At 45.8% G+C, this 23,205-nt stretch overlaps 1 protein-coding gene across 7 annotated transcripts in view; it reads left to right on the top strand.

Moving 5' to 3' along the window:
• Nucleotides 1-23,205, top strand: part of fam49a (family with sequence similarity 49 member A) — a 299,323-nt gene that overhangs the window by 272,379 nt on the left and 3,739 nt on the right. For all 7 annotated transcript variants that reach the window (XM_085996280.1, XM_085996282.1, XM_085996284.1 and 4 more), the window contains 3 exons: nucleotides 10,583-10,662; nucleotides 12,238-12,364; nucleotides 14,021-14,091. In XM_085996280.1, coding sequence (XP_085852406.1) covers nucleotides 10,583-10,662; nucleotides 12,238-12,364; nucleotides 14,021-14,091 — 278 coding nt within the window. The remainder of the gene's footprint in view (nucleotides 1-10,582; nucleotides 10,663-12,237; nucleotides 12,365-14,020; nucleotides 14,092-23,205) is intronic.

Here is a 23,205-nt window from a genome sequence, read left to right on the forward strand (position 1 = left end):
TATTAACACAATTTTTATAATGGAGAAGATCCTCACACCAGCATGCCTGGACTTAGATCATCGGGAGGCGGACTCATCCACCAAGTTTACTCACTGGCTTAAGTGTTTCGAAAAATTCCTGACCGCCTCCGCAGCAATCAAATCGGACGAGGACAAACTGGATGTCCTGACCTCCAAAGTGAACCACCGAGTGTACTCGGTCATCCAAGACGCGACCTCGTACGCGGACGCTATCAAGCTCCTCAAGGACCAGTACACGCGCCCAGTGAACGAAGTGTACGCCAGGCACCTTCTGGGGAGTCGTAAACAACAACCTGGGGAATCGACCGTGGAATACCTTCAGGCACTGTCTGTGCTTGGCCGGGCCTGTGGTTGTAAGGATGTAAAGGCCGCCGTGTACACAGAGGAACTTATCCGGGACGCTTTTGTAGCGGGCCACAGATCCAATTACACCCGACAGCGACTGTTGGAGCAGAGTGACCTCGACCTCAACAAGGCCTCTGAACTCGCACTATCATTGGATGCAGGATACCGGGGCATGGATGCCTACTCCTCTGCACCGTGGACGCCGCGGGGAATGACAGCCTGGGACACGGTAGGACCGCCCCATAGCGCCGTGCCACCCCAGCCACACCCCAGCAACGGCCCAACTACCGCAGCAGTGCCCCAAGGCCAGAAATGCTACTTCTGTGGCCAGGCAAAACACCCCAGAGCGCGCTGCCCGGCGAAAAACGCGATCTGCTCGGGCTGCGGGAAGAAGGGACACTACGCTAACGTCTGCAGGGCCAAAGCCACCCCGAACCCCAGCAGCGCCGCGTGTGGGCCATGTGGGCCGCCATCTTGGGCCTCCCCGGCCATGTGCGAACCACCGGTAGAGCAGCCATTTTGGACGCCTCCAGCCACATGGGGATCATGGACGCCGCCATCTTGGACGACAGCCGGAACGCAGCAGGCCCCCAACACCGCCTCATCTGATACCCGCAGCGACACACCGACCCCTACGCTGGCATCCGTTACACTGGACCAAGCGAGACCGCACCAGCTGGCCAGTTCCACAATGGACATTAAGGTAAATGGCCACGATACAATCTGCCTTTTTGACTCTGGGAGCACGGAGAGCTTCATCCACCCCGACACGGTGCGGCGTTGCTCTCTCCCAGTCCTGCCTGCGCACCAGCGGATTTCTATGGCCTCCGAGTCCCAGTCGGCGGACATCGGCGGCTACTGCGTAGTGACACTCGTAGTAGACGGGACCGTGTACGATCATTTTAAACTTCTGGTCCTGCCCGACCTCTGCGCTGCCGTCCTGCTGGGGTTAGATTTTCAGTGCCACCTTAAAAGTGTTACGATGGCATACGGTGGACCCCTACCCCCACTCACAGTCCGCAGCCAGCAGCTCCCAAATTGCCCGCCGCGCACCAGGTGCAACCTCTCCACACTCAGGGTCACCCCACCCCCCCCCACTGTTTGCTAACCTCACCCCCGACTGTAAGCCCATCGCCACAAAGAGCAGGCGATACAGTGCCGGGGACAGGGTTTTCATTAAAACCGAAGTGGAGCGGCTCCTGAAGGAAGGGATTATTGAGGGCAGCACCAGCCCCTGGCGAGCCCAGGTTGTGGTTGTTAAGACCGGCGAGAAGCAGCGCCTGGTCATCGACTACAGCCAGACAATAAATCGCTACACCCTGCTGGACGCCTACCCACTCCCCCGCATAACTGATATGGTCAACCAGATCGCGCAGTACCGCGTCTTCTCGACCATTGACCTGAAATCAGCGTACCACCAGCTCCCTATCCGCCCTGAGGACCGCCAGTATACTGCCTTTGAGGCAAACGGCCGCCTCTACCACTTCCTTAGGGTTCCCTTTGGCGTCACCAACGGGGTCTCCGTCTTCCAAAGGGAGATGGACCGGATGGTAGATCAAAATGCGTTGCAGGCCACTTTCCCATATCTGGACAATGTGACCATCTGCGGCCGTGACTTGCAGGACCATGACGCAAACCTCGAAAAATTCCTCCGCACCGCCCAACTCCTGAATCTGACATATAACAAGGAGAAGTGCATATTCCGCACAAACCGCCTCGCCATCCTTGGCTGTGTTGTGGAACACGGAGTCATCGGCCCCGACCCCGACCGGATGCGTCCCCTTATGGAACCCCCACTGCCCCACTGCCTCAAGGCCCTGAAGAGGTGCCTAGGGTTTTTCTCCTATTATGCCCAGTGGGTCCCCTACTATGCGGACAAGACCCATCCGCTGATCAAGTCCACCTCTTTTCCCTTGACGGCAGAGGCCCGCTTAGCCTTCCACCGTATCAAGGAAGACATTGCCAAAGCCACCATGCACGCAGTGGACGAATCCATCCCCTTCCAGGTAGAAAGCGACGCGTCCGACTTTGCCCTGGCCGCTACCCTCAATCAGGCGGGGAGACCCGTGGCTTTTTCACGAACCCGCCAAGGCCCGGAGACCAGACACTCCGCTGTTGAGAAGGAGGCCCAGGCGATTGTGGAGGCTGTGCGTCATTGGAGGCACTACCTGGCCGGAAAACGATTTACCCTGCTCACTGACCAACGTTCAGTTGCTTTCATGTTTAACAACAAGCAGAGGGGCAAAATCAAAAATGACAAGATCTTGAGGTGGAGAATCGAACTTTCCACCTACAATTACGAGATCTTGTACCGGCCCGGGAAGCTCAATGAACCCCCGGATGCGCTATCGCGTGGCACCTGCGCCAGCGCGCAGATCGATAGACTGCGGGCCCTCCACAATGACCTCTGCCACCCGGGGGTCACCAGGTTCTTCCACTTCATCAAGGCCCGCAACCTGCCTTACTCTATTGAGGAGGTCAGGACCATGACCAGGAACTGCCAAGTCTGCGCTGAGTGCAAACCGCACTTTTATAGACCAGACAGGGCCCACCTGATAAAAGCCACTCGCCCCTTCGAGCGCCTGAGCGTTGATTTTAAAGGGCCTCTCCCCTCCTCCGACCGCAATGTGTACTTCCTCAATATTATTGATGAGTACTCCCGTTTCCCGTTCGCCATCCCCTGCCCGGACATGACCAGTGCCACGGTCATTAAATGTCTGAACGACCTCTTCACCCTGTTCGGTTTCCCCAGCTATATCCATAGCGACCGGGGCTCATCGTTTATGAGCGACGAACTCCGTCAGTACCTGCTAACTAGGGGTATTGCCACAAGCAGGACCACCAGTTACAACCCCCGGGGGAACGGACAGGTGGAAAGAGAAAATGCGACAGTTTGGAAGGCCGCCCTGCTAGCCTTAAAGTCTAGGGGCCTTCCAACCTCCCGCTGGCAGGATGTGCTCCCCGATGCGCTCCACTCTATTCGGTCACTGCTCTGCACTGCCACTAACGCCACCCCTCATGAGAAAATGTTTGTCTTCCCAAGGAAGTCCGCATCGGGGACATCGCTACCGCCATGGCTGACGTCCCCAGGGCCGGTCCTACTGAGAAGACACGTGAGGACCCATAAAACGGACCCCCTGGTCGAGAGGGTCGACCTCCTCCACGCCAACCCCCAGTATGCTTACATTGCATACCCGGACGGGCGGGAGGACACAGTCTCCATAAGAGACCTTGCACCCTCGGGGGCCGCAGTAACCCACTACTCACTACCACCCCCCCCCCCCCCCCCCCCCCCACGATCCGATATCCAGCCCCAGCAGACGGCAGGCCTGGGCCCCGCGACCCGCTCGACATCTACGAGGACGACACGCCTGTGCCACAGCCCACGCAGGACTCGACGCCGGAAGCTCCACTACCCCTGCCGTCGCCACGCCGATCACAGCGCCAGACAAGACCTCCCGGAGAGACTCCAATACACTAACTTTTAATACACTTCACCCCGCCGGACTCAATTTTAAATAAGGGGTGAATGTGGCAAACCACTGTTTGTATTCCACTGTGTACATGCCTGGACATGCCTCGGCTGACTCCTCCCACAAGTCCTAGTATAAAGGTGACTGCTCCCCAGCCCTTTGTATTTCTGGACCGGTCGACCACTCGAGGCAGACCTTCATTCTTTTGTTAATAAAAGCCTTTAGTTACTCTCTTAACTCTCAGTCTTTTATGAGTAATTGATAGCGCATCAGTATGTATGCCAGATCAGTTGCTAGACTAGTTTGTGATTTAGTAATAATTGCCTTGTTTTAGATCACAACCTCATCTGAGCATCAACAGTACTTTGAATGAGTTTGTTATTGGCCAATTGAGGAACTATTGCAACTATTAGGAACATCACATAACATTGAGGCACCATACATCCAGGTGGCACACTAGATTGCTGGACCAGGGAGTAGTTCAGTGAAACTTCATGAATCAGCCGGGTTTACACATATAGGGAGGAGGAGAGAAACATAGAAAAAATAGAAGCAGGATTCGGCCCTTCGAGCCTGCTCCGCCATTCAATATGATTATGGCTGATACCATAATCCCGCTCTCTCTCCATACCCCTTGTTGCCTTTTGTGTCTAGAAATCTATCTATCTCCTTCTTAAATATATTCAGGGACTTGGCCTCCACAGCCTTCTGTGGTAGAGAATTCCACAGGTTCACCACCCTCAGTGAAGAAATTTCTCCTCATCTCAGTCCTAAATGTCCTACCCCGTATCCTGAGACTGTGACCCCTCGTTCTAGACACCCCCAGCCAGGGGAAACATCCTCTCTGCATCCAGTCTGTCTAGTCCTGTCAGAATTTTATACGTTTCAATTAGATCCCCTCTCATTCTTCTAAACTCTAGTGAATACAGGCCTAGTCGACCCAATCTCTCCTCATACGACAGTCCTGCCATCCCAGGAATCAGTCTGGTGAACCTTCGCTGCACTCCCTCTATGGCAAGTATATCCTTTCTTAGGTAAGGAGATCAAAACTGCACACACTACTCCCAGGTGTGGTCTCACCAAGGCCCTGTATAACTGTAGTAAGACATCCTTGCTCCTGTACTCAAATCCTCTTGCAATGAAGGCCAACATACCATTTGCCTTCCTAACTGCTTGCTGCACCTGCATGTTTGCTTTCAGTGACTGGTGTACAAGGACACCCAAGTCCCTCTGTACATCAACATTTCCCAATCTATCACCATTTAAATAATACTCTGCCTTTCTGTTTTTCCTACCAAAGTGGATAACTTCACATTTAGCCACGTTATACTGCATCTGCCATGTATTTGCCCACTCACTCAACTTGTCTAAATCGCCTTGAAGCCTCTTTGCATTCTCCTCACAACCCCACCTAGTTTTGTGTCGTCAGCAAACTTGGAAATATTACATTTGGTTTCCTCATCCAAATCATTGATTTATATTGTGAATAGCTGGGGCCCAAGCACTAATCACTGCGGTACCCCACTACTAGTCACCGCCTGCCACCCCGAAAAAGACCCATTTATTCCTACTCTCTGTTTCCTGTCTGTTAACCAATTTTCAATCCATGCCAGTATATCACCCCCAATCCCACGTGCTTTAATTTTGCACACTAACCTCTTATGTGGGACTTTATCAAAGGCCTTCTGAAAATCCAAATATACCACATCCACTGGTTCTCCCTTATCTATTCTACCAGTTACATCCTTAAAAACTCCAGTAGGTTTGTCAAACACGATTTCCCTTTCATAAATCCATGTTGACTTTGTCTAATCCCATTGATATTTTCTAATAGACTCTAGCATTTTCCCTACTACTGATGTTAGACTAACCGGTCTGTAGTTCCTGGTTTTTCTCACTACTTTTTTTAAATAGTGGGGTTACATTTGCCACCCTCCAATCTGCAGGAACTGTTCCATAATCTATCGAATTTTAGGAGAGGACAACCAATTCATCCACTATTTCCATGGCTACCTCTTTTAGTACTCTGGGATGCAGATTATCAGGCCCTGGGGATTTATCGGCTTTCAGTCCCATTAATTTTTCCCGCTTTATTTTTTTACTAATACTAATTTCCTTTAATTCCTCCTTCTCACTAGACCCTTGGTTCCCTAGCATTCCTGGGAAGTTATTTGTGTCCTCTTCTGTGAAGACAGAACCAAAGTATTTGTTTAATTGCTCAGCCATTTCCTTGTTCCCATTATAAATTCTCCCATTTTTGACTGTAAGGGACCTGCATTTGTCTTCACTAATCTTTTTCTTTTTACAAACTTGTAGAGGCTTTTACAATCTGCTTTTATGTTCCTTGCAAGTTTACTCTTGTACTCTCTTTTTCCCCTCTTGATCAATCTCTTGGTCCTTTTTTGCTGAACTCTAAACTGTTCCCAATCCTCAGGCTTGCTACTTTTTCTGGCAACTTTATATGACTCCTCTTTGGATCTAATATTATCCTTAATTTCTTTTGTTAGCCATGGTTGGGTTGCTTTTCCATTTGTGTTTTTGCGCCAGAAAGGAATGTATAACTGCTGCAATTCATGCATTCGTTCCTTAAATGTTAGCCATTGCCTATCCACTGTCATGCCTTTTAATGAAGCTCCCCAATCTATCATAGCCAACTCACTCCTCATACCATCGTAGTTTCCTTTGTTTAGATTTAGGACCCTAGTTTCGGGTTGGACTTCTTCACTTTCCATCTTAATGAAGAATTCTATCATGTTATGGTCACTCTTCCCTAAAGGACCCCACACAACAAGATTATTAATTAACTCCTTCTCATTGCACAATACCCAATCTAGGATAGCCTGTTCCCTAGTTGGCTCCTCAACGTACTGATCTAAAAAACCATCTCGTACACACTCCAGGAATTCATCCTCCACCGTATTATTGCTAATTTGGTTTGGCCAGTCTATATGTAGATTAAAGTCACCCATGATTACTGTAGTACCCTTGTTACATGCATCTCTAATTTCCTGTTTGACGCCATCCCCTACATTACCACTACTGTTTGGAGGCCTATAGACAACTCCCACCAATGTTTTCTGCCCCTTGGTGCTTCTTAGCTCCACCCAGATTGATTCTACATCTTGATTTTCTGAGCCAATATCCTTTCTCACTATTGCTCTGATTTCATCTTTTACTAACAATGATGGCGAGAGAAACAGTCGAGATAATTCCCAGAAAGAAGAATAAAGAGTGAATTAATGGAAGAGCAATTTAAGGTTGCTCTTGTGAACTTTTTAGTATCCAATAACAGAATGGTATAGAAGATCACTCACCCAGGAAATATTGCAGTGGGTGAGGGAACCATAATAGGGAAGATAAATAAATTTGTTTATAATGTACCAACTGTGATTCATTTATATAACCTATATATTCATTAGAGTTAACATTCCTAGTATTTTTAGCAGTGTCTGTTCGAAGTTCTACTTATTTAGAGGTGGTGCTATTTTCTACTAAAAGTGTAATGTATCCTACAAGGCTATAGCCCACAGGTGCCTGTCTGTGGGAATTGACTTATATCAATGAAAAAGAAAGAGCTTGCATTTAAAAAGCACCGTTCACATGCTCAGGATGCCCAAGAACACTTCACAGCCAATCAAGTACTTTTGTAGTATACTCACTGTTATGTAGGAAAACACAGCAGTCGGATTGCATACAGCAAGGCCCACAAACTGCAGTGAGATAGACCGCCAGATCATCTGTTTTTAGCGGTGGTGGTGTTTGAGGAATTAGTGTTCGCCAGGAGAACGCCCCTGTTTTTCTTTGTGTAGTGTCATAGGATCTTTTACATCCACCTGACCAGGCAGATGGGGCTTCGATTTAATACCTCATCCACAAGACAGCACGGTCAACAGTACTGCACTGAAGTGTCAGCCTAGGTTATGTGTTAAAGTTCTAGAGTGGGGCTTGAACCCACAACTGTCTGACTCGGACTGTGAGTGCTACCACTGAGCCAAGCTGACACTGAGCTTCATTTATTATTGCTAATGCTTTCCTGTATGTCTGCTCTCTTTGTATGATGCTTCAAAGTGATTTACAAAGAAGCCACCAATAATTTGAGCCCTGCTAGATCTTTTACTGGCTGCTCTTTAGTCAGATTCAGCTACGGTGTTTTTTAACCCTCATTAAATCTCCAGTGTAAAGGGCTAAGAAAGATATTGGCCCGAATTTTGTGGTAAGAATAATGGCGAGGCGCTCACTGTTATTAAGCAGTAAATCGATACAGCAACTTCCGGCGTCTGCACATGTGCAGTTAAACACAGAAATCGGGGAGTTGCCCTGCTCCTCCACAAGTTTCACTATAGCAGTACCTCGCCGAGAGACTTGGCATTCACAGACATGTGAAGTTCAGGTACTTACCCACTAGGTACCCACTAAATACGCCAGAAAAAGTTGGGGCTTGTCCATTCAAGTGTAAGTGAATTTTTAATGGCATACTAAGTCTTAATTTATGCTAAACAACCTCTCAGCCACTGAAAATTTACTTTTTACAAGTGTGGAGTTTCATTCCTTCAGATTTTAATTATTGTTGGATATTTAAAAACAAATTTAATTTTTTTTTCTTTCTGTCTCTCTCTTAATCCCATCTTTCTTTCCTTCTCTTTCTGTACATGATTTTACATAGTCTAACTTGCACTTCCTGGTTTAGACTCTGCGGGCTGGATTTTGTGAATGGAGACCAGTTGGAGGCGGGACTGCTGCTTGTCGGGTCTATGTCCTGCCTCCATCATCATCTGGTCAACCAGAGAGATTGTCCCCTGATTGACCTTGTTAAGCCTGCCCTGCGGGCTGAGCAGGCCAATTAGGAGAAAGTCACTGACCGAGCACGTTCACGTCTGACGTGCCATCTGTCAAGACTTCCTGAAAGAAGAAATGTCAGCGTTTGACAGCTCTGTGAAGCTGTCAAACACTGACATTCTGTGTAGTTTGATGAGCCCTTGTGTTCAGGACTCATCAAACCTTTCTACTTTGTAGATTTCAGATGACTGTTGGTTCGGAGGATCCAACAGCCAGTCTGTGAAATCTACAAGGAAGATATCTGGACTCCCGATCCAGAGTGGATGAAGGCTGTAGGCAGAAACCAAGGTAAGTGAACATTTTTTAACACTTCACACTCACCTTACATACTTACCACTCCATACTTGCATCCATCACTCACCTCTACATCTTACTTTCAGGCCCCTCCGACCCCCGCAGACCTAATCTACTCTTCCAACCCGGCGGGGTTCTCCAAGGTCGGGAAGCCTTCACCTGAAAAGGCAAAATGGGACTAATCCTTTTTTCTGCCTGTTAACAGGCAGTTAAAAGGATTTAATCCCTTTCCCGCCTCCAGGAGACGAGACCCGAAGCAGCACATCTTCCTGCCTCCTGGCAAAAGGGCATGGGGGCGGGTTTGCCATCCGCCCCCACTTTCTGCAACTTTACTGGCAGTCCCGCCTCCATATCCACCTCCTCAGGGCTGAGAAAATCCAACCCTGCGTGTCTCAGTAAGGATTCTTCAGTCTGATTGGTTGAGGAGACACCCTGTTGCTTGTCCTGTTCACACAGGCCCCAGATCCCCTGTAGAGGGCGCCGTGCTGTTTTGGCTCTCTAATTACAACAAATCACAGTGTAAAAGCTCACAAAGTCTGTGGGCAAGTATAAGTGTAATGAATGGCGAACTCTGTTTGTTCGCTCGCCACTGACTGTGAAATCTGGGCCATGAAATTTAGCTAAACAGGGCATACCAGTTTATGGTGAAGAGTATTCAGTTCCTGGTGCATACATTTTCTCTCTCTCTGCTTAATTTTTTTTTTTAAGGTACACCACATGTAAACAATGTGTACTGCAGTAGGCACTGCAATTAAGTCCCCCTTATCCAGAATGCCATGCTGAAAATTCCCTTTCTTAGACATGCCCATGCATTGTAATTATTTCCCCATCAATCACAACATGGGCCGCACTTGCAAAAGTTTGCTAAGTCATCAAACTACTGTTTTAGATGAAACTGACTTAATTAAGTTACCTAATGTTAACATCAGATGCTACATGTTCCTAAGAGGTTATTTGCAGCTGAGAGAATTACACATATGAGGGATTTGTCAGACTCATTACCATAAAGACATCCTGACTTGGAAATATATCGACGATCCTTCATCGTGGGTCAAAATCCTGGAACCCCCTCCCTAACAGCACTGTGGGAGTACCTTCACCACACGGACTGCAGCTGTTCAAGAAGGCGGCTCACCGCCACCTTCTCAAGGGCAGTTAGGGATGGGCAATAAATGCTGACCTTGCCAGCGACGCCCACATCCCATGAATGAATAAAAAAATATATAATCTGCTTTACTGCAAATTTTGGAAACAGAGCTGAAATTTTATAAAGAATCTTGGCCTTAGTTGTTCAGCATGTGCTCAGAGTATATTGGACCAAAGCCAAAACTGCACCTCCTGTGGCCCAAAACGGATAATAGGCAAACTGGTGAACATCTAGTAGTGATTCAGTCTGACTCCATTTAATGGAGAATTAAGTGTTTTGACTGTTCATAGCTGTTGATAAAGAATTGGGCCCCATGTCGTTCATAAATGTTCAGTAGTCATATGAAATGGGGAAAGCTGAGTCCCACAATGGTCAGTGAATGTTTCTCTTAATATTGTGCAATATTCAGGACTGTAGGTGGATTCTTGCATTATAAAATATAATTAATTATGTTTTTATATTTTAGAACAAGACTCTGCCTATAGAAAATACAACTGATTGTTTAAGTACAATGGCTAGTGTATGCAAAGTCATGCTGGAAACACCGTAAGTATGATCCAGAAATAGAAAGTATTTTATATTTGCAAATTACTGTGGCATCTCTATGTTGATTAGCCTAACTATTACACTTGCGATCCTGTTATATGCACTGTTTATGGCTGTCTCTAAAAGAGAATTTGTGTACATAGCAATGCATCTATGATCAATATTTTGTGCATCTCCCAAAGATCGTCTCAGAGAGAACCTGATGTGCAGTGAGATGTACAAATAATTATTCGATACTTGCTGACTATTTTGTTTTGTATATTCCCCCCAAGAGTATACTAATAGCATTTGGATTATGTGGGATGCAGGGGATTATAGAAAAATAGTCTGTCATAATGCGTAGCATTATTTACCTTAATCTACTAAATAAAAAATCTATGCATTAAGTGCTTTGAGATATATAAGAACATAAGAAATAGGAGCAGGAGTAGGCTATTTGGCCCCTCGAGCCTGCTCTGCCATTTAATGAGATCATGGCTGATCTGATCTTGGGCTCAGCTCCATTTCCCTGCCCGCTCCCCATAACCCTTCACTCCCTTATTGTTCAAAAATCTGTCTATCTCCACCTTAAATAAATTCAATGACCCAGCCTCCACAGCTCTCTGGGGCAGAGAATTCCATAGATTTACAACCCTTGAGAGAAGAAATTCTTCCTCGTCTCAGTTTTAAATGGGCGACCCCTTATTCTGAAACTATGCCCCCTAGTTCTAGATCCCCCCATGAGGGGAAACATCTTCTCTGCATCTACCTTATCGAGTACCCTCAGTATCTTATATGTTTCAATAAGATCATCTCACCCAGATAAAGGGGTAAGCCATTTAGGACAGAATTGAGGAGGAATTTCTTCACCCAGAGAGTGGTGAACCTGTGGAATTCTCTACCACACAAGGCAGTTGAGGCCAATTCATTAAATATATTCAAGAAGGAGTTAGATATATTTCTTAAGGCTACAGGGATCAAGGGATATGAGGAGAAAGCAGGGACAGGGTACTGAATTTGGATGATCAGCCATGATCTCATTAAATGGCGGAGCAGGCTCGAGGGGCCGAATGGCCTACTCCTGCTCCGATCTTCTATGTTTCTCATTCTTCTAAACTCCAATGAGTATAGGCCCAACCTGCTCAACCTTTCTTCATAAGTCAACCCCCTCATCTCTGGAATTAACCTAGTGAATCGTCTCTGAACTGCCTCCAATGCGAGTATATCCTTCCTTAAATAAGGAGACCAATACTGTACGCAGTACTCCAGGTGTGGTCTCATCAATACCCTGCACAGTTGTAGCAGGACATCCCTGTTTTTATACTCCAACCCCTATCAATATATTGATGACCTAAGATGCTAAATAAATGCTGGGATGTGTTTCTTTTCTTCACTTGCTGGCAGTGAGTAATTTTTTTATCAGCAAAACAAGATCATCATGAAAACCAAAGAAATTTAAAATTGTCTCCTGTGTAACTTATAAGTAGCTCACTTCCATCGGCAACAGTAGAAAAGTACTGTAAAGCAGTTTATTCAATATTGTAAATGTTTTTTAATATTACTTTCAAGTCCTATTTTAATTTTGTATTTATTTAGGGAGTACAAGAGCAGATTCACCAATGACGAGACTCTGCTGTTCTGTATGAGAGTGATGGTGGGCGTCATCATACTTTATGATCATGTACACCCTGTGGGAGCATTTGCAAAAACATCAAAAATTGATGTAAGGAAATATATATGGGAGAAAATAAGCAGCACTATTGTTGTACCGAGTAAGAATGAGAAACAGGAGTGCTGTACGAGGCTGTTGAGTTTTATTGGGTCTTAAAATGCACTCTAATCTTCAGTGTTGATTTTTATTGACATCAGCTACCACCTTTGTTGCCATCTGATTTATGAGATTAGAAAATGCTGGTTTGCATCCTGTCAAACCCCAGGTACCCGATAATTAGTGATTGGTCCCTGACAGAAATATCAACCATATCCCTGTTTTCCATTCTCTACATCTATGATCATTTCCACTGGCTCTCCCCTGGTCCAAAAGTAGCCAATTTCCCTCATTGATCTCTTTCACATGTTTATTAATAAACCAAAACAGATATATCCATTATCCATTGATGACTTTTTGGAAATTTTCTCACCTAGTCACATTGTGACTTTGTCCAGTTTCCCCATAACTAACTCTCTGATTGAAATTGCAATCTTTAGTAGCCATCTGGAGACTGAATACAAAACAAATAAGGAGCATCCTAATTGTGTAGGATGGATAGATCATAGAAGACCCGTTTTTTATCAATCCAGGCATTTGAGTTTACAATTTTGGTGCTATTTTGAGTGGTTGGGTGATGTCGTTTGCTTCTGTCTGTGCCCTCACATTAGACAGCCATATCAAGAAACTGAATTCCAATTAGTGAGTGAGTCTGTGGTGCAAGTACTCTGCTGTCAGGAATAGCCAGCTGCCAGGCCTATGTGACTAATTAATACCAGTTACACCTATTTTAGGAGAGAATGCTCTTTTCTTATTTGCCGCTTGATGTTCTGCTTCTCGGTCAACTCCAGAACAAACAGCGCTATCAGTATTTTGCACGAAATGTCAGTGTTGGTGGATTGAGAAATGATGAATCAAAATAAACTGAAAAGGAAGGTGAGCCAGAAGCATAAGCACCAACTTCTCTAGCTATAAAGTAACATCAGTGGCACTCTACAAGAAGGAAATGTGACTTCAATGGGGAAGAGCAGGAAAAACAAGCTGGAAACTTTTGTGGGGCAGCAAAAAATAAAGACTGAATTTTACACTTAGAAATTTTCAGTTAGGAGTCAGTTACATCAAAAATGTACCTAGACCCTTGTGAGATGATTCAGCGGTATTGTTGTTCTCTGATATCTCTTTAATTTATCAGATAGAGACGTTTAGTTAGTGTCAGACAACATGCAATGTAACAGATACTTAGAGCACAAATGTCAATAAATTTCTGCTGCTACACTTGCTGTGCACTTATGTTGATTTGTCAACTCAAATTTTATTTGATAAATTTATAGTAAAGATTATTTGCAGACATTCAGATCATTAAATGGAAATCCAGATTGTTAACAGGAAATGGGTGATTCCCATTGGAGATTTAGGTGAATTCTGAGCTTTGTTTTATGGCATTTTAATGGGATTCTAAGAGTACACTTGATTTGAAACAAACTCTTTGAAGAGATGGATGGCTTAAGTTCTTCCAGCATATTAAAGACCATAACAGGGCATTACATTCAATTATACTAGCAGTCTAAAGAGAGAATAATAATATAAAACTTCACTAGAGCAAAATAAAAATGCCTGTATTACTTATCGTGATCTTTAATGAAATTAACGACTGCTTCTGTTGCATCTCAGATGAAAGGATGCATAAAAGTTTTGAAAGAGCAGCCACCAAACAATGTGGAAGGTCTTCTGAATGCACTCAGGTAAGATTTATTTTTTTCCCCCCAACCAACCAGAAAATATTTGTCTCTTTTTTATAATCAATATTAAGGCACACGTAAAATTTTGCACTACAAAACGAGTGCAGTTTGCTTTATCTTTGATTGCTTTATAGCACATATCTAATATCTAGTCAGCTCCACACACTTTCAGCCCTGAGGCATGAAAATGATCAAGTCTCAATTTTTCCATCATATATTTAAAAGTACAGCTACATTCGTATGTTCGTATACAACTGCACACAGCGTTTCAGAGTGAGTGTCTCCATATCTTTCCACCCCCCCCCCCCCCCCTTTCCTCGTTCTTCATCTCTAAAGGGTAGCCTAGGGTGCACTCCTAGGACTCCTTTAAAGCTTTCCAGGTTAAGAACATTCTGGGGAAAACATTGTGCTGTCACATTGTGCATTTCGGTGGAGGCATAATTAAGGAGTGGCTTTCCATTTGTGAGGTACATCAGTGTTCCAGAAGCAATAGCAGTTTCAGGGATGGCAGGACATTTCTTGCTGGATGAGCTGGTATTTGCTTGAAAGGATATGACTTGATCCATGTCTAGCAGTTAGTGAAGTTCTGTGATGCATTTCTCATATCAAGCTTTGAACCCACTTCAAGACTTAAGACTTCTGGAGTTCACTGATGTGCCATATTAAGCAATGCAGTGGACATACCGTAGGTTAGGCAAATTGCAGAATTTCATCCAGACTGAGGTGAGTTCTTCCTACCTCATATTCATTCTAAAACTAAGACTGCCCATTTCCACCTTTTGTAATATCGGCCATCTCTGCCCTTGCGTCAACTTATCTGCTGAAACCCTCATCCATGCCTTTATCACCTCTAGACATGACTATTCCAATACACTCCTGGCCGGCCTCCCTAGCTCTACTCTCCAATAAACTTGAGGTGATTCAAAACTCTGCCGCCCATGTGTTAACTCGCACCAGATCCCGCTCATCCATCTCCCCTGTGCTTGCTGACCTACATTGGCTCCCAGTTAAGCAATGCTTTGGTTTTAAAATTCTCTTCCTTGTTTTCAAATCCCTCCATGGCCTTGCCCCTCCTTATCTATGTAATCTTCTCCAGCCCTATAATCCCCCTAGACCTCTGCGCTCTGCTGATTCTGGCCTTACTTTTAAATGCTCCACCATTGGCGGTCGTGCCTTCAGCTGCCTAGGTCCTAAGCTCTGGAATTCCTTCCCTAAGTCTTTCCACTTCTCTTTCCTCCTTTAAGATGCTCCTTAAGAACATAAGAAATAGCAGCAGGAGTAGGCCATTCGGCCCTTCGAGCCTGCTCCGCCATTCAATGAGATCATGGCTAATCTTCTGCCTCAACTCCATTCACCAGCCCTATCGCCATATCCCTTGATGCCCTTACTAGTCAGAAATCTATCGACTTCTGCTTTGAATATACCCAATGACTGAGCCTCCACAGCCCTCTGGGCTAGAGAATTCCAAAGATTCACCACCCTCTGTGTGAAGAAATTTCTTCTCATCTCAGTCCTGAATGGCCTACCCTTTATCCTGAGGCTGTGGCCCCTGGTTCTAGACTCCCCAGCCAAGGGAAACATTCTCCCAGCATCCACCTTATCAAGCCCTGTAATAATTTTGTATGCTTAAATGAGATCCCCTCTCATTCTTCTGAATTCAAGCGAATACAGGCCTAGTTTACCCAATCTCTTCTCGTACGACAGTCCCGCCATCCCAGGAATCAATCTCGTGAACCTTCGTTGCACTCCCTCTATGGCAAGTATATCCTTCCTTAAGTAAGGAGACCAAAATTGTACACAGTACTCCAGGTGTGGTCTCACTAAGGCCCTATATAATTGGAGTAAGACTTCTTTACTCCTGTACTCAAATCCTCTTGTAATGAAGGCCAGCATACCATTTGCCTTCCTAATGGCTTGCTGCACCTGCACATTCACTTTGTGACTCATGTACAAGGACACCCAGGTCCCTTTGAGCATCTGCATTCCCCAATCTCTCTCCATTTAGAAAATACTCTGCCTTTCTGTTTTTTCTACCAAAGTGGATAACTTCACATTTATCCACATTATAATCCATCTGCCATATTCTCGCCCACTCACTGAGCCTGCCAAGATCCCCTTGAAGCCTCTTCACATCCTCTTTGCAACTGACACTGCCACCTAGCTTTGTGTCATCAGCAAATTTGGAAATGTTACATTTAGTCCCCTCATCCAAATCATTGATATAGATTGTGAATAGCTGGGGCTCAAGCACCGATCCTTGCGGTACCCCACTAGTCACAGCCTGCCATCCTGAAAAAGACCCGTTTATCCCTACTCTGTTTTCTGTCTGTTAACCAATTCTCAATTCTCTTAAAACCTACCTCTTTGACCAACTTTTTGTCATCTGTCCTAACATCTCCTTATATGGCTCGGTGTCTCTCTTTTTTGATAACACTCCTGTAATGTGCCTTGGGATGTTTTATTGTGTTAAAGGCGCTATATAAATATAAGTTGTTGTTGAGTTGTCCCAATATACACCCAGTTTTAAATGTAGTAGGCAAGCGGAAGGAGCGCACGTCAACCCAAGCACCCCACCCACCTGCCCCTTCAACCACCGTCTGTCCCACCTGTGACAGACTGTAGAACTCATTTTTGGCGTGGAAGCAAGTCATCCTCGGTTCTGAGGGACTGCCTAAGAAGAAGAAAAGAGTAGGCACTTAACCTTTGCTGAATTTTTCTGCTCATCAAGATGAAGGATGTTTGTGCTGGAGAATGAAGGTATCAATGGGCAGCATTACTCGATCCCAGGACAAGTATTACTCGTTAAATGCAGGACAGTATTCCCAGCACTCTGACTTAGCAATGTTCTTCGGTTTGCTTTCCCTTGAGTTTAGAAGGTTGAGGGTTCATCTAATTGAGGTGTTTAAAATGATAAAGGAATTTGATAGAATAGATTTTAATTAGGTGAGGGGGTATCAAGGGACATGGAGCAAAGGCAGGTAAATGGAGTTCGGGTACAGATCAGCCATGATTTAATAGTATGGCGGAACCAACGAGGGCCCTACTCCTGTTCTTGCGTTCCTCAGCCCTGAGCTCAGAGGGGCATCCCTCTGCTTTATATAGTATGCTACTTTCCATTTTCCAGAACTGCCCTTTCTTTGGTATTCCATCTGAATGAGATTACTAACAGTTTTGTGTTGTGTTCCATGCTCGCTAGAACTGGGTTGAAGCAGTTCAAAATCATATATTTAGGACCTTTACAGTCAGCAGAGAGACAGTGGGCTTGATTGGAAGCCAGGCTGCCGAGATGAAAGAACATTGTGGTAACCCATTGTGTCACCAATGGCTGGATTTTCTCAGCAGTGATGGGATGGTGGCGGGATAGCTGGTTGCTGGGTTCCGGTCCCGCTGTCGGCTGCAGTCGTGCTGTCAAAGGGATTTTCCCTTGATTAGGCTTGTTAAGTCCCGCCCTGCGTGCTTCCCGGCCAATTAACAGGAAGCGAGTCTGATGACGTCGTTTGATGCGTCATCAGCCGGTTTTCTTAAAGGGACCCTGGCCACATTGAGTTTGACAGTTGTTCTGTCAGTGTTTGACAGCATTGAGGTGCTGCAAGCACTGAATAAAGGTGGACGGCTGCACCCAGGCTCTCCCATGACTCCCTCCATATACTTATGGAGGGAGTCACAGCATGCAGGGAGGTTCTCTTCCCTTCCACGGACGGAAGACACCTCCCCAGGAAACCAAAGCAGCCTGGTTGCACATAGCACAGGAGGGCAAAAGCAGGGATGTCGTCGGGAATCCCCAGCTGCAGTGGCGCCACCCTTTCAATGATCTCAGTGGATCATGAAATGTTACTGCTAAGCCGCACTCAAACTCGCCCTGCTGTGCCACTCAACACATCCCCATCACTCTGCCTTCCCTATCCTTCTCCTGCACGTCCTTACGCCAACTTACCTTGCACCTCCACCCATCCCTCTCTATCTACATTATCACTTCCCCATCTCACTAGCCATCCCTCACACTCACCCTCATCCTACTGTAAGCATACAAAGGTATGAAGACAGAGTTGGCTAAAGTGGACTGGGAAAATAGATTAAAGGGTAAGACGGTAGATCAGCATTGGCAGACATTTAAGGAGATATTTCATAACTCTCAGCAAAGGTTTATTCCAGTGAGAGCAAAAGACTCTACGAGAAGGATGCACCATCCGTGGCTAACTAAGGAAGTTAAGGATGGCATCAAATTGAAAGAAAAGACGTACAATGTTGCAAAGATTAATGGTAGGCCAGAGGATTGGGAAATTTTTAGAAACCAGCAAAGGATGACTAAAAAAATAATAAAGAGGGAGAAGATGGATTATGAGAGTAAACTAGCAAAAAATATAAAAACAGACAGTAAGAGCTTCTACAGGTATATAAAAAGGAAGAGAGCAGCTACAGTAAATTTTGGTCCCTGAGAGGATGAGACTGGGGAATTAACAATGGGAAACAGAAATGGCAGAGACTTTGAACAAATATTTTATATCGGCCTTCACAGTAGAAGACACTAAAAGCATCCCAATAATAATAGATAATCAAGGGGCTATAGGGAGAGAGGAACTTAAAACGATCACTAGAGAAAAAGTACTAGGCAAACTAATGGGACTAAAGGCTGACAAGTCCCCTGGCCCTGATGACCTGCATCCTAGGGTCTTAAAAGAAGTGGCTGCAGAGATAGTGGATGCATAGGATATACGGCACAGAAACACCATTCAGTCCATGCTGACGTTTATGCTCCCCACAAGCCTCCTCCCATCTTTCCTTATCTAAATCTATCAGCATAACCCTCTATTCCCTTCTCCCTCATATGCTTGTCTAACCTCCCCTTAAATGCTTCTATACTATTCGCTTCAACCACTCCCTGTGGTAGCGAGTTCCACATTCTCACCACTCTCTGGGTAAAGAAGTTTCTTCTGAACTCTCTATTGGATTTCTTGGTGACTATCTTATATTGATGGCCTCTAGTTATGCTCCTCCCCACAAGTGGAAACATTCTGTATCCACTCTATCAAAAAATTTTCATGATTTTAAAGACTTCTATTAGGTTACCCCTCAGCCTTTTTTCAAAAGCGACCCAGCCTGTTCATCCTTTCCTGATATGTATACCTCGCATTTCTGGTGTCATCCTTGTACAGTAAATGTTCTCTGCACCCTCTCCAGTGCCTCTATATCCTTTTTATAATATGGCGACCAGAACTGTATGCAGTGTGGTCTAATCGTTGGTTGTAATCTACCAAAATTCCCTGGATTCTGGAGAGGTCCCAGTGGATTGGAAAACTGCAAATGTAACGCCCCTATTCAAGAAAGGAGGGAGGCAGAAAGCAGGAAACTATAGGCCAGTTAGCCTAACATCTGTCATTGGGAAAATGCTGGAATCCATTATGAAGGAAGTAATAGCAGGACATTTAGAGAATTTTAATACAATCAAGCAGAGTCAACATGGTTTTATGAAAGGGAAATTTGCTAGAGTTCTTTGAGGATGTAACGAGCAGGGTGGATAAAGGGGAACCAGTAGATGTAGTGTATTTGGATTTCAGAAGGCATTCGATAAAGTGCCACATAAAAGGTTACTGCACAAGATAAGAGCTCACGGGGTTGGGGGTAATATATTAGCATGGCTAGAGGATTGGCTAACTAACAGAAAACAGAGAATCGGGATAAATGGGTCATTTTCAGGTTGGCAAACTGTAACTAGTGGGGTGCTACAGGGATCAATGCTGGGTCCTCAGCTATTTACAATCTATATTAGTGACTTGGATGAAGGGACCGAGTGCACAGTCGCCAAATTTGCTGATGATACAAAGATAAGTGGGAAAGCAAATTGTGAGGAGGACACAGAGTCTGCAAAGGGATATAGATAGGTTAAGTGAGTGGGCAAAAATTTGGCAGATGGAGTATAATGTGGGAAAATGTGAGGTTATCCACTTTGGTAGGAAGAATAAAAAAGCAAATTCTTATTTAAATGGAGAGAGACTACAGAATGCTGCGGTACAGAGGGATCTGGGGATCCTTGTACTTGAAACATAAAAAGTTAGTATGTAGGTACAGCAAGTAATTCTGAAGGCAAATGGAATATTGGCCTTTATTACAAGGGGAATGGAGTATAAAGTAGGAAAGTCTTGCTACAACTTTACAGGGCGCTGGTGAGACCACATCTGGAGTACTGCATGCAGTTTTGGGCTCCTTATTTAAGGAGCGATATACTTGCATTGGAGGCAGTTCAGAGAAGGTTCACTGGGTTGATTCCTGAGATGAAGAAAGGTTGAGCAGGTTAGACTTGTACTCATTGGAGTTTAGAAGAATGAGAGGCGATCTTATTGAAACATGTAAGATTCTGAGGGGGCTTGACAGCGTAGTTGCAGGGTGGATGTTTCCCTTCATGGGGGAATCTAGAACTAGGGGGCATAGTTTCAGGATAAGGGGTCGCCCATTTGAAATGGAGATGAGGAGGAATTTCTTCTGTGAGCGTTGTGAATCTTTGGAATTCTCTACCCCAGAGAGCTGTGGAGGCAGAGCCATTGAATATATTCAAGGCAGAGATAGACAGATATTTGAGCTACAGGGTGTCGAGGGTTATGGGGAGCGGGCGGGAAAGTCAAGTTGAGGCCAAGATCTTATTGAATGATGGAGCAGGCTCAAGGGGCCAAATGACCTACTCCTGCTCCTATTTCTTATGTTCTTATACCAAATAATAACACACAAGGGAAGGCACTTGAGAGGTTTAGCCAATATCCATATGAAGTTTCTGGTAATGTGTTCCAGTACAGCTACAACATTGGGCAGTTTTCTACATTGTCGGATAGATGCCAGATATGTCAGCAAAGGGAAGGTGTCATCAACAGTACTATCAAGCGGCACTTACTCACCAAAAAAAACCTGCTCACTGATGCCCAGTTTGGGTTCTGCCAAGACCACTCGGCTCCCGACCTCATTACAGCCTTGGTCCAAACATGGACAAAGGAGCTGAATTCCAGAGGTGAGGTGATAGTGTCTGCCCTTGACATCAAGGCAGCATTTGACCAAGTGTGGCATCAAGGAGCCCTAGTAAAACTGAAGTCAATGGGAATCGGGGGGGGGGGGGGGGGAAACGCTCCACTGGCTGGAGTCATAACTAGCACAAAGGAAGATGGTTGTGGTGGTTGAAGGTCAATCATCACAGCCCCAGGACATCGCTGCAGGAGTTCCTCAGGGCAGTGTCCTAGGCCCAACCATCTTCAGCTGCTTCATCAATGACCTTCCTTCCAACATAAGGTCAGAAATGGGGATGTTCACTGATGACTGCACAGAGTTCAGCGCCATTCACAACTCCTCAGATAATGAAGCAGTCCATGCCCGCATGCAACAAGAACTGGATGACGTTCAGGCTTGGGCTGATAAATGGCAGGTAACATTCATGCCACAGAAGTGCCAGGCAATTACTATCTCCAGCAAGCGAGAGTTTAACCACCTGTCCTTGACATTCAATGGCATTACCATCGCCGAATCCCCCACCCTCAACATCCTGGGGGGTCACCATTGACCAGAAACTTAACTGGACCAGCCACATAAATACTGTGGCAACAAGAGCAGGTCAGAGACTAGGTATTCTGTGGCGAGTATCTCACCTCCTGACTCCCCAAAGCCTTTCCACCATCTACAAGGCACAAATAAGGAGTGTGATGGAATATTCTGCACTTGCCTGGATGAGTGCAGCTCCAACAACACTCAAGAAGCTCGACACCATCCAGGACAAAGCAGTCTGCTTGATTGGCACCCCATCCACCACCTTAAACATTCACTTCCTCCACCGTGTACCGTGGCTGCAGTGTGTACCATCTACAAGATGCACTGCAGCAACTTGCCAAGGCTTCTTCGGCAGCACCTCCCAAACCCACGACTTCTTCCACCTAGAAGGACATGGGCAGCAGGTGCATGGGAACACCACCACCTCCAAGTTCCCCTCCAAGTCACACACCATCCTGACTTAGAAGTATATCGCCAATCCTTCATCGTCGTTGGGTCAAAATCCTGGAACTCCCTATCTATCAGCACTGCAGGAGCACCTTCACCACAGCGGTTCAAGGTGGCGGCTCACCACCACCTTCTCGAGGGCAATTAGGGATGGGCAATAAATGCTGGCCTTGCCAGCGACGGCCACATTCTATAAACGAATTTAAAAAAAAAAGTGAAATCTATATTTTCAACACTGCCCCTTATTGGACAGATCTGTGCGCATCTTGACAAGTATCTTAATGAGTTCCAGTGACTGTTGAGACATAACTCTTTCACCCCCCCCCCCCCCGGCTATAGTGATGAGTGTGCATGGAATGGCTTGGACATTAAAGGGATGCTTTACGTTGCTGGCGTGGGATGGTGTCAACCTGGTCCATCATGTGGCAGCTAGGGTTCACAGCGTCAAGGGAAATAAATCAAGCCACAGTGATGCCATAGCTAGCCTCCTGGGCAGCAATGTGGTCGGGTGCTGATGCCCTGTGTCCTGTGCAACATCAGGTGATGGCGGAGAAGGTTGGTGCTGCTGGTGTGCCTGGTGATGTTGGTGTAGGGGCTGAGTGTGGAAGGAATCAGAGGAGCACGGTGAGGTAGTTTCTAGGGCACCAATGTTGCTGCAATAGATAGCAGCTGCAGGTGAGATGACCGAAGCGATCTCCGTGGTGAGAGAGGTTGTTCCAATGAGGTCGCACTGGACATACAGTTGGCTCTAAACACTTGCAAGCTAAAGAAATCTCTATGTCTTACAAATGCAGTAACCAACAGTTTCTGTGTTCTGAAACTCAATTCTAAGCTGTCAGCTTATCCGAAACATCAGAGCAAACTCCACTCACACCAGGATGAGCTGGCGTGTTCCGCGAGCAGCGTGTAACCCGTGGGGGAGTAGGTAAAATTGGAAAGAAGCCTCAAAATACCATTAAATTGCCTGTTAATGAGATCGATTGTCTCCCCTGCCGCTTGGTGTCGGGTCAGTTCTCCGCTGACAGACCCGACATCCGTGAGACTCGTGTGGAAGCAGGTTGACAGCGGGTTTCTACCCGCTGTCAATCTTTGCTATTTTGACAGCGGACCCGCCTCCAATCCTCCCTCTGAGCGCTGGCTGTAGCATTA

Source organism: Somniosus microcephalus, chromosome 9 (assembly GCF_052327205.1).
Source record: "Somniosus microcephalus isolate GS21.2 chromosome 9, FLI_Smic_1.0, whole genome shotgun sequence".
NCBI lineage: Eukaryota > Metazoa > Chordata > Chondrichthyes > Squaliformes > Somniosidae > Somniosus > Somniosus microcephalus.